At 44.3% G+C, this 12,574-nt stretch overlaps 1 protein-coding gene across 1 annotated transcript in view; it reads left to right on the top strand.

The window, feature by feature from the left end:
- Positions 1-12,574, top strand: part of METTL16 (methyltransferase 16, RNA N6-adenosine) — a 78,337-nt gene that overhangs the window by 40,814 nt on the left and 24,949 nt on the right. Inside the window, exons 7-8 of the mRNA XM_059669151.1 lie at positions 5,180-5,249; positions 6,506-6,595. Coding sequence (XP_059525134.1) covers positions 5,180-5,249; positions 6,506-6,595 — 160 coding nt within the window. The remainder of the gene's footprint in view (positions 1-5,179; positions 5,250-6,505; positions 6,596-12,574) is intronic.

Genomic DNA, 12,574 nt, shown 5'->3' on the forward strand with positions numbered 1-12,574 from the left:
CATGTGCCCTTGACCAGAATCGAACCTGGGACCCTTCAGTCTGCAGGCCCATGCTCTATCCACTGAGACAAACCAGCGAGGGTTATTCTTATGCTTTCTTAAGTTACTTGTAATTAGTTTGATCCTTTTGAGTCTTGCTTTTAAACTTCAGTGGGGTGTATAGAATAGCCTCTTAGCCCCATTACAAAACAGTATGCTTTCCAGAACTCTACCAGATCCCCCTTTTATTTTATTTTTTTTTTTTTTATTTAAAACTTAATTTTTATTTTTATTTTTCTTTTTTTATATATTTTATTGATTTTTCACAGAGAGAAAGGGAGAGAGGTAGAGAGTTAGAAACATCGATGAGAGAGAAACATCGATCAGCTGCCTCCTGCACATCTCCTACTGGGGATGTGCCGCAACCCAGGTACGTGCCCTTGACCGGAATCGAACCTGGGACCCTTCAGTCCGCAGGCCGACGCTCTACCCACTGAGCCAAACCGGTTTCGGCAGATACCCCTTTTATTAAGAAAGGCTTTCTACTCACCCTAGTAGAACCACAAACTAGTCCCAGCTCTGTCTGGGCTCCGTTCCGTTTGCTGCTGTGTGAGAGTTCTTTCTCTAGCTTCATAGAGTTCCAACCCACATGTGCAGATAATAACTATTCTGCAAAATATTCCAAGAGACTCCTCTACAGATGCCCAGAATTCTGTTTCTGTGCAGTTCTTTCCCCTTTTGTATTTTGCTATTCAGATCCTTACCTCTTTGGCCTCTCTGAACTCCAATATCTAGCTCATCAATTCAGCAACATTCTTGGGCTCTGTGTGAGTTTCCTTACCCTGCATTGCAGCTTGGAAATTTCCTTCAGTCAGTGATCTCTGGCAAAGGTAGGACTCCCCCGGATTGTTTCTCTCTGACATCATAGGTCTTTACTGCAGTTGTCCAGTGTCTGCAAAACAGTTCTTTCATATATTATGTCCAGTTCCTAGTTGTTTATGTTTAAAGGGCAATTTCCATAATAATTAATCCTTCATAAGCTACTGGTAAAGAGAAATCCTGTATAAAGTTTATACTTGTCACACTTTTTAAAAATAATCAGAAGAAATAAATTCTGTTCTTTTACTTTTAACTAGTTCACTCCATCTTCTCTGCACTTCCTTTTCTGAATTTGTATTTACTATAGAAGAAATTGATTTCATGTTCTGTTAGAACTCCAATGTAACATGTATCCTTAATTTATTTACCAGTGAGGGCATCTCAAAATACAGGTTCATGCTAGATTTTACAATTTCTCTTTTTTTTTTTAATTTTTTTAATATATTTTATTGATTTTTTTTTTTTTACAGAGAGGAAGGGAGAGAGATAGTCAGAAACATCGATGAGAAAGAAACATCGATGAGCTGCCTCCTGCACATCTCCCACCGGGAATGTGCCCGCAACCCAGGCACATGCCCTTGACCAGAATCGAACCCGGGACCCTTCAGTCCGCAGGCCAACGCTCTATCCACTGAGCCAAACCGGTCTCGGCTACAATTTCTCTTAATAGTGGGAAGGGGTGTTTATACAGCACATGTTTTTTTCTGTGTTTTTTTAATTGAGGTATAATTGATACACATTGTATTAGTTTCAGGTATACATGTCTTTATTAACTAATTTCTGTCCTAAGGCTAAATGGCCTGTTTTTTGAGCATTACAGATGAGACCTCTCTCTCTCTTTCTCTCTCTATCTCTCTCTCTTTTTTTAATCCTCACCTGAGGATATGTTATTGATTTTAGAAAAAGAGGAAGAGAGAGAGAGAGAGAAACATCAATCATTTGCCTCCGGTGCATCCTGACTGGGTATCAAAACCACAACCTAGGCATGTGCCCTGATCCGGAATCAAGGCACATACCTTTTTGGTGTATGGGACGATGCTCCAACCAACTGAATCACTCAGCTGGTACAGACCTCTCTCTCCCTCTTTCATTCACCTTACAAATATAGGGTATCCTGCCCAGTTGGTGTGGTTCAGTGGTTGAGTGTTGATCTACAAACCAGGAGATCACGGTTTGATTCCTGGTCAGGGCACATGCCCGGGTTGCAGGCTCTAGGCAGCTGATCAATGATTCTCTCTCATCATTGATGTTTCTCTCTCTCTCTCTCTCTCTCTCTCTCTCTCTCTCTCTCTCTCCCTCTCCCCCTTCCTCTTTGAAATCAATAAAAATATATTAAAACAAAACAAAGTGAAAAAACAAATAAAGGTATTCCAAAAAGTATATGCATATACTTTGAATGATTATTAAGGCAGTGTTTATTAAAATACATTTCATTTTCAGAATTGAGCTATTAGCGGTTAAGTTGTGTATACATTTTTATGGACACCCAATCACTGGAGAGGCTTAGTGGATTCATGTGTTATTGGTGTTTTTTAGTGTTTTGATTATTATTATTTTTTAGTTGCTTTGTGCTTATTTTCCTCAGCTAGATTTGTTCTTTGTCTACATATAATTCATGTTATTTTCACTTGTAACTTAACTCGGTGTTTGTTTGCTGCTAATTCTCATCTTGTTCACTTGATAATGCGTAATTTAAAAATATAACCACATGGTGGCATAGGTAAACACCTGAAATTGCTGCCTCACACAACCACTTGAAAAATAAAACTAAAAGACAAAACAGACATCATCCAGAAACCCAGGAAGGCTGAGTGGAAATTCTACAACTAGAAGGAAAGAGAAAAGCACACTGAGACTCAGAGGAAGTACGGAAGTAAAGTGCAGAGGTACGGAGGCGCACGCGGAAAGGGTTGGCAACCAAGGACGCGGTTGTCTTTTTCAATCGGGAGGGAGACACAAGCTCCTGACGGCCCTAGACTCCAATTCCAGGCGAGACTCTGGGGACCCAGACTCATACGGGGAGAAATTGGACTGTCTGGCAGCGGGCGGAACTCGAGGGCAGTTTTCTCTCAGAGGTTCTTGCAGCGATTACCGTGGGACACTGAGACCCGGGACCTCTTAGGTCAGGACTGAGGATCAGCCATAGCTGTTTGCTCCGCCCTGTTGATTCCCTGAGACCCCGCCCCACCCAAGCTGTGGCAGAGGCTTTTGCATATGAATGACCTGGCCCTTTGCAATCTACAATTACCTAACAAACTGCACCTGGGTCAGAGAGACCCAGAACATCCAAAAAAAGGCCCAAGGCCCCACAGCAGCTTGCATTGCTTCACAGCTGGGCCTCATCTGGGCACCTCCAAACCCCAAACAAAGAAGAGGAATCTGCAGATCTCTCCATAACTCCTGCTGGGTAGCCTCAGGCAGAGGCTAAATCAGCACCTCCTTAGAGATCCAAGTGCCAGTGCACCCAGTAGTCAGAGTGGGACCATCCAGATTACAACTCCTCAGATCCATAAGGGACACACTCAGGGGGCAGACTCAGTGAGCACCAAAGCCCCACTAAAGCAAGTCTTGCCCCTAAGGGTGTCTCCAGCACAGAAGTTCTCCCACTGCAGACACAGCTGATTCTCACAGCCAGTTGGCCTGCAGGTCAGTTCCTCCCAGTGATACCAACAACAGTCAGGGCTTAACTACAACAAGATTGTGCACACAGCCCACAAAGGGGTGCACCAAGAGTGTCTACCTCAGGTAATTGGGGAGGCTGAGCCACTGGGCTCTATAGGACACCTAGCACAGAAAGCCACTCTATCAACACAGGGAAGCATAAAAAATGTGGAGACAAAGAAACAGGTCACAAATGACAGAAATGGAGGAAAGCAAACGACTGGATATAGAGTAAAAACCACAGTTATAAGGTTTTTCAAGAATTTTCTAGAAACCGCCGATAAATTTAGTGAGACCCTCAATAAGTCTAGTGAGACCCTCGAGGATATGAAAAAGGACCAACTAAAAATTAAGCATACACTGACTGAAATAAAGAATATCATACAGAGATCCAACAGCAGACTAGAGGAACGCAAGGATCAAGTGAAAAGATGTGAAGTATGAAGAAGTAAAAATCACCCAACTGGAAAAGCAAAACGAAAAAAGAATCCAAAAATATGAAGATAGTGTAAGGAGCCTCTGGGACAACTTCAAGCGAACCAACATCTGAATTATGGGGGTGGCAGAAGAAGAGAGGGAGCAAGATATTGAAAACCTATTTGAAGAAATAATGACAGAAAACTTCCCCTACCTGGTGAAAGAAATAGACTTACAAGTCCAGGCAGCACAGAGAACCCCAAACAAAAGGAATCCAAAGAGGACCCCACCAAGACACATCATAATTAAAATGCCAAGAGCAAAAGACAAAGAGAGAATCTTAAAAGCAGCAAGAGAAAAACAGTTAGTTACCTAGAAGGGAGTACCCATAAGATTGTCAGCTGATTTCTCAACAGAAACTATGCAGGCCAGAAGGGAGTGGCAAGAAATATTCAAAGTGATGAATGCCAAGAACCTACAACCAAGATTGCTTTATCCAGCAAAGCTATCATTCAGAATTGAAGGTCAGATAAAGAGCTTCACAGATAAGAAAAAGCTAAAGGAGTTCATCACCACCAAACCAGTATTATATGAAATGCTGAAAGGTATTCTTTAATAAGAGGAAGAAGAAAAAGGTAAAGATAAAAATTATGAACAACAAATACATATCAACAAATGAATCTAAAAATCATGTGAATGAAAAATCTGATGAACAGAGTAAACTGGTGAAATATAATAGAATCAGGGGCATAGAAAGGGAGTAGACTGACATTTCTCGGGGATAGGGGAGTGGGGGGTGCGGGAAGAGACTGGACAAAAATCGTACACCTATGGATGAGGACAGTGGCGGGGGGGGGGGGTAAGGGCAGAGGGTGGGATGGGAACTGGGTGGAGGGGAGCTATAGGGGGAAAAAAGAGGAACAACTGTAATAATCTGAACAATAAAGATTTAAAAATAAATAAAAATATAACCACATAGCCCTGGCTGGGTGGCTCAGTTGGTTGGAGCGTCTTCCTGTACACCAAAAAATTGTTGCCAGTTCCATCCCTGGTCCGGGCAACCAATCAATGTTTCTCTCTCATCAATGTTTTTTTTCTCTCTCTCTCCCTCTCTCTATCTCTTTCTCCCTCCCTCCCTCCTTCCCTTCCTCTTGGTCTAAAATCAATAAACATATCCTCAGGTGAGGATTTAAAAAAAGTAACCACATAAACAGTGTTTTACTTGCCTGACTATCTTTTCCAGGTGGTATAGCTGTATGCTGGGAAAGAAATGCAGCCTTGCGCCTCTGAAGGAAGAACTTCGAGTACAAGGGGTAAGCCTTCTTCATTACTGTTCCTGTGTATTTACTGTTGATGGTAGTTGGAGTATAGGATTTTCCTTTACACCTTAAATCTTTAAATGGGCTTTTTGTTTTGTTTTTGCTTGTTTATTTTTTAATTTTGTGGCCAAAAGGGACTTCTCATAAATTATTTAAATAAGGCCTTGTTTGACAATTGCTTATAACAAAGAAAAAGTGGGAAAACAGGATGAGTATAATGTCAGAGAAAAACCAAAAATTTTAAAAAGCTGATGTTGCCTGGCTGATGTTGCTCAGTGGATTGAGCATCATCCCATGCACCAAGAGGTCACTGGTTCGATTCCCAGCAAGGGCACATGCGTGGGTTTCTGGCTTGATCCTCAAATGAGGGCGTGCAGGAGGCAGTAGGGGGCATGCAGGAGGCAGCCAATTGATGTTTCTCTCCCATCAATCTATCTCTCTTTTCCTCTTCCTCTCTAAAATAAATTTAAAAAAAATATAAAACAACCTGGTGTCTACCTGCCACATCTGACTTCTTTATAACTGCAGAAACTCAAGGCTACGTACCTTAAGAGAATTAAGTCTGGGTTATGCGTCTAGTTATCAAAAAAACACCTAGAACCAGGCGATCCTCAGTACAGTTTGTGTCCCTCTATGGTGCAGTCCACATGAGTTCAGCCCCTTGCTTCTGTTTTAAAAAGCATGTGGCAAATAAATACTACCCTTCTCATAGCCTGTCCCAGTTTATGGTATTTCGGCATGTGTAAGCCTTAGCAGGATGACTTTCCAGAGAGATCAGATGTGGGTCCAGGGGTAGAAGCCAAATTTCTGATTTCTGTTTTCTCTCTCACATTCTACTTACCCTATGTTCCCTACCACACTTTTTCTTTGTTAAAATTATAACAGCTACAAAGCACTTTTGTTTTCTTAAAATTTGATAGACGAAAGGGAGACTATATAGGTGTGTCTAGTCATTTGGTGGCTTGCTTTCTTACAAAAAGAAAACAAAAAACCATTCAAATGATTTTACCAATGCTTCTTTGAAGAGCTGTGTTTTGGAAGTTTCATATATTTGGATCTCAAGCCAGCACCATAAATTTTTTCTAATGGTTTGGGAAAAATGCCACAACTTTGTGAGAGATAATTTATTCATTGATTATTAGGCAGCTATGCATAATTGTTTTGGGACACAATTTCACATGAAGCAGCGGCCAGAAACATATTGGTAGAATGACTTCAATTTGATAAGATGCTGTGTTTGTTGGTTTCAGGTTCCTAAAGTCACCTACACCGAATTCTGTCAAGGTCGGACAATGAGATGGGCCTTAGCTTGGAGTTTTTATGATGATGTAACAGTTCCAGTAAGTACAGACCTTGCTTTAGCTTCTAAAAATGCCAGCACAGGGTGGGTTGTAGTAGGTCATAAATGAACTAAATCTATGCTTTCCTGTTTTTCTTAACTTTGTTCCAAATGTTTGCATCAGAATGGAAAGTGGTTGTAAACATGACAGTCCTGTAAGGCTGACGATGGTAACTGTGGAGCCTTTTTCATGGTTTGGTGCAAGACAGTGATTCTTGCTCAGCAAACATAAATTAATTGGAAATATATATTTTAGGAATTAAAAATGCAGATAATATAACTTGTAGAAATACCTGCAGATATAATTATCCTGTTGGACATTCTTCATAAATTTAAATGGGCCCTGACTGATGTTCTCAATGGTTAGAGCGTCTGGCCCATGCACCAAAGGGCTATGGGTTCGGTTCCCGGTCAAGGGCATGTACCTGGGTTGCAGGTTTAATACCTACCCCCGGTTGAGGTGTGTGCAGAAGGTAACCAATCGATGTGTCTCTCTGAGGTCAATGTTTTTGTTCTCTCTCCCTTTCCCACTCCCTTTCTCTCTCCTTCTCTCCCTTGCCCCCTCCTGCTCTCTCCCTTCCACTCTAAAAACCGGTGGAAAAAAATAAATATCCTCAGGTGAGGATTAACGACAACAAAAATATTTAAGTAGACGTCTGTTTTCCTTTATTCACTGCTGCTTTCCTACAGATCCTATCTCTTCAGGTTCCTGGTTGAATATAGAAATTTGCCATTTGGGGTTTGATGTGTAACACTTAGAACCCTTCACTAAAGTGATCCCTATCTTGGCTTTAAGATTTGCACTAGAATATTGATCAATTTTGAATCTAGATGATAGCTCATTATCCTATTCTTTCTACTTTGTGTATGCTTGAGCTTGAACATTTTTGTAATAGAATGTTTTACAGAGTGATTTGTTCCACAAACTTCTCCTTGTCCTATGTGCTGCTCTATGTAAAAGAAAAATACAAATTCACGAGACTGAGTCAATTCTCTGCGCTGAACCGTGAAGTCATAATAGAACAGCATCTGCCCAGTGGTTCAGTGGTTGAGCATCAACCTATAAACCAGGAGGTCGCGGTTTGATTCCCAGTCAGAGCATAAGCCTGGGTTGCGGGCTTGATCCCCAGTGTGGGTGTGCAGGAAGCAATTGATCAATGACCCTCTCTCCTCATTGATGTTTCTATCTCTTTGTCCCTCTCCCTTTCTCTCTGAAGTTAATAAAAATATATATATATATTAAAAAAAAGAGAGACTAGCACTTGTTTATTCTCACATTTCCCTCATAAAGTGATTGACATTGTTTTGGGGGTTTGTTTTGTTTTCATTTACCAATTCTGTCAGATTTTAATATTTTGCCATATTTGCTTCAGATTTTTTATTTAATTCTTTATTGTTGAAAGTATTACATATGTCCCCTTTTGCCCCATTGCCCTCTCCCAGCCTCTCCCCGACCCCCCCATAGCGTATAGCCTCCTGCCTTAAGTTTATGCGCATTTTGCTCTCTCTGTGCTCCTACTGCCCATAGTATTGACGGAGGCCTGGTACCTGGACCTTCAGGTCTCTAATCCCTTGCCCATACAGTAGGGTTGCTCCTCTCCAAAGGTGTTGGCTGCTCGTGGTCTCTAAAGTCATCTTAAATGTTGCTGTGTCTCTGACCCTCTTTCCCTCCTCTAATAGGGCAGAGGAGTAGAGACATGCAGAAGTACAAGCAGACAATTTGCAGCTGTTTCTGAATACATGAGCTTGAATTTGAAACTGAGCTTGTCCTTCCTAATATTCTGCTGGGTTGAAAAGTTTCCCAGTCAAGTTTGAATGGCCTGAGCCATGGAAGCCTCGACCCGCCTCTGTACAATGACTACAACAGGATATGTAGAGATTAGAGTTTGAAATATTCACTGGTTACAAAGATGTTTCTGCTTTTTGGACCTCCCTCCTTTATCTTTCATCTTCTAGCATACCAGGGCTTTAACACCAGGTTGTTAAAAATCATTACTAATGCCTTGGGTTATTCCTATGCAGACACTAACAGCTGCAGGGAAGTGGAACTGCACCTGCTCCCAAATGCTTTCTGTTTAACTTGCTTCCCACATTTGTTGGCACTGCGGGTGGAAGAGCTAATAATGAGCTCTGGCACTCTTCACATCATCTTAGAGACCAGGGTTGCCCTCGCCTTCTTGGAATAGTAGCTATTTCAGATCAGAGTATCAAAGGGCACTATGTTTCTATGTTAGCAAAACCAGCTGACTTTGAAAAGGAACCTTTTAAGCTTCCCTCCCTGCCTTTCTGTCTTTTAGGCCATTTTTGAGCCCTATTCGTAGTTTTAACCATCAAAGAATGCCTGTTGCTAAGGGTCTCAGGTTTCATCCATGCCAGGGTACTCATCCCTCCCCAGCACTAACCCAACCCAAAGCTGTTAATAATGCATTCCCAAGTGTTCCATTAGGTGCACTTAAACTGCTACAGGGAAAATGGCAATTTCTGATTTGTGGTAACCCAGCAACAGTTTCTTAGCATTGGTGCCCTTGATCAGCAACTGCTTTCCCAGGGGTAGTCCCATGGCACTCATGAGGTTTTTAGTGGCCTGTCCTCTTAGTTCACCTTCCCTCTGCTAGACCTTTCCTCACCCCTTGCTTTTTTGAAGGAGTGACTATCACCTGATTTCCCCCTTCTTGCTCCTATAGGGGTGGGCAAGGAGGAGGATGCTGCTTTAGATGAGGAGGGAAAGCCAAGAACTAGAGCTAGTTAGGCAGAAATATTGACCTACTTTCCAGCCCCCGATCCCCAGTCCGGCCTTTTTAGGGTAAATGTGTGAGTTACTATGGCAACTTCTGTTTTCACTTATCTCAGACCTAACTGACTCCTTTCTGTTGGTGCTGAATGGTGAAAAATTCTAATTCACTGCTGATTCAGTGCCTACACTAAGCCCATGCTTTCGTCTGTATTTATTTTAATAACAATAAGACGAGTCCTAGTGTTGATAGAATTTTTGTACAATCATTTTTGACTGATGATGAATGTAAGGAAGCATCTTTTAAAGACTGCTCTTTACAGAATTTTAACAAGTCACTTAGAAGTCCTCTTTGTCCCAGATTCTCTTCTAATTGCTTCAGGCGTTATTTTAGCTTTGCTTTCAGAAGCTAGACGCTTGTTAAAAGAAAAAGGAAAAATAATGTGGCTCTAGCAAGTTGTGCACTCGTGGTATAAGCATTGCAACTCTGGTTTTAAAAAATTCTTTCTCTGAATTCAAGATATTTCCTGGGACTTTCCTGTCTAGGGAGTAATAACCAGAGGGCCTTTTGGAGATCAGAGGGAGGGAAGGCGTCACATTAATTAGGTAGCCTTGTTAGTGTCAGAGTTTTGGGGTCTCCTGACAGTGCTCTACTTTTTTTTTGTTTTTTTGTTGTTGTTTTTTTTTTAACGAGCACACCAAGTTAGTGGGATGGCTCTTATTTAGAATAGAAGTCCTATGTTTAAAAAATTTATTTTTATTGACTTCAGAGAAGAAGGGAGAGAGAGATAGAAACATCAATGATGAGGAAGAATCATTAATCAGCTGCTTCCTGCACGCCCCCACTGGGGATCAAGCCCGCAACCCCAGCATGTACCCTGACTGGGAATTGAACTGTGACGCTCAACCACTGAGCCATAAAGGCCAGGCTCCATAGGTTTTCAAACTAGTTCCAGAGGGATTAGGGATTCCTTTTAGGTGTCCCAGAGGATGACAGTTGGGGGTAGACATCAGGTTGGTACTTCACACCTCACTCTCATTTTACCCAGAGCTGATCTGCTTTTAGCAATTTTATGTATTGATTATATTTGTTTAAAGGATTCGCTGTTAAGAAATGGTTTGAAAACCAGTACTGTACCAAGTTATCTACACTAATAAAAGAGAAAAATGGTAATTGGCATACGACGATACCCTTTTCATTGGCTAATCAGGGCTATATGCAAATTAACTGCCAACTAAGATTGGCAGTTAACTGCCAACAAGATGGCGGTTAATTTGCATATGTAGGCACAATGCAGGGAGGCGAAAGGGAAAGCAGGAAGAAGCCCCCTGCCACTGACAGTGATCGGAAACCCAGGGGGGAGCTAAGAACTGGGGGGCAGGGCAAAGGCGGCCCTGGGGCCGCCTTTGCCCTGCCCCCCAGCCATGATCGGAGAATCAGGCGCCTTTTCCACCCTGGCCAGTGATAGCAGGAAGTAGGGGTGGAGCCAGCGATGGGAGCTGGGCACGGTCGAAGCTGGCAGTCCCAGGAGCTAGGGGCCCCTTGCCTGGGCCTAAAGCGGAGCCCACGATCGCGGGGCCGCTGCAGCTGTGGGTCCCCGCTGCCCGGGCCGAACGCCTCAGCCAGAGGCATCCTGCAGGGGCAGGGGCGGAGCCCGCGTGATCGCGGTGCCCCCCGCTGCCACTGCAGGTCCCCGCTGCCCGGGCCAGACGCCTAGGCCAGAGGCATCAGGCCTGGGCTGGGGGCAGAACCAGTGATGGGGGGAAATGAGGGTCCCCTGTCAGAGGGTCCCCTGCCCAGGCCTGACGCCTCTGCCAGAGGCGTCAGGCCTGGGCAAGGGGCCGATCCTGCGATTGGAGGGTGATGGGGGTCAACGCCTGAGGGTTCCCAGTATGTGAGAGGGGGCAGGCTGGGCTGAGGGACACTCCCCCCCGCCCCACACCCAGTGCACGAATTTCGTGCACCGGGCCCCTAGTACATTATAAAATAGACTAGAGGCCCGGTGCACAAAAATTTGTGCACTGGGGGGGGTGGGTCCCTCAGCCCGGCCTGTGCCCTCTCACAGTCTGGGACCTCTTGGGAGATAATGACCTGCTGGCTTAGGCCTGCTCCCGGGTGGCAGAGGGCAGGCCCAATCCCTAGGTGCAGCCCCTGGTTGGGCTCAGAGCAGGGCTGATTGGGGAGTTGGGGTGCCGCCCCCTGTCATGCACAGAGCAGGGCGATCGGGAGGTTGCGATGCCACCCTCAGTCACGCTCAGGGTAGGGCCGATTAGGGGGTTGGGGCACCGCCCCCTGTCACACTCAAGGCAGGGTCGATGGGGAGGTTGCGGCACCACCCCCTGTCACACACAGAGCAGGGCCAATCAGGGGTTGGGGCACTGCCCCCTGTCATGCACAGAGCAGGGCCCATCAGGGGGTTGGGGTGCTGCCCCCGTCACACTGATCCCGGTGCCGGGAGGCCTCTCGGCTCTGCTGATACCGGTGCTGGGAGGCATATTACCCTTTTACTATATAGGATAGAGGCCTGGTGCATGGGTGGGGCTGGCTGGTTTGCCCTGAAGGGTGTCCTGGATCAGGGTGGGGGTCCCCACTGGGGTGCCTGGCCAGTCTGGGTGAGGGGCTGAGGGCTGTTTTCAGGCTGGGGGTGACTGAAGCTCCCAACCACTCCTTTTTTTCTTTTTTTTTTTTATTCTGGGCCAGCTTTAGCTCTGAGGTTTGGCTCCAGCTCTTAGGCCTCCACTGCTGAAAGTAGGTTTCTGGCCTTTGCTTACAATGCTGTGATCCTGCTGGCTGAAGCCCAGGACTAAAGCAGGTTTCTGGGGTTTTGTTTAGCTTCTATATTTGTTACATAGTTGCTTAGAGTTGCAGGTCAGAGGCCTGCAGTGGCAGGCGTGGAACGTTGGAGTCCTCTGTCACTGAAGCAAGCAAGCCTCATGTTAGTTTCAAGCTGCCTGGCTGCCGGCCGCCATCTTGGCTGGCAGTTAATTTGCATATTGCCCTGATTAGCCAATGGGAAGGGTAGTGGTCGTATGCCAATTACCATGTTTCTCTTTTATTAGATAGGATGTGATGATTAGGGAGCTGAGCTCTTGAGCAAAACCAAAGCTAAGGACCCTCTTCTTATTTACTTTTCTTATTCACTGTGGTAATACCGAAGAAATGACACCATTTTCTATTCCTTATGATGATTAGTTTTATGGGAGAGAAAAACTTGAGGGATTGATTCAGAATTGTGTGTAAGTGCAAAG

Source organism: Myotis daubentonii, chromosome 16 (genome assembly GCF_963259705.1).
Source record: "Myotis daubentonii chromosome 16, mMyoDau2.1, whole genome shotgun sequence".
Lineage (NCBI taxonomy): Eukaryota > Metazoa > Chordata > Mammalia > Chiroptera > Vespertilionidae > Myotis > Myotis daubentonii.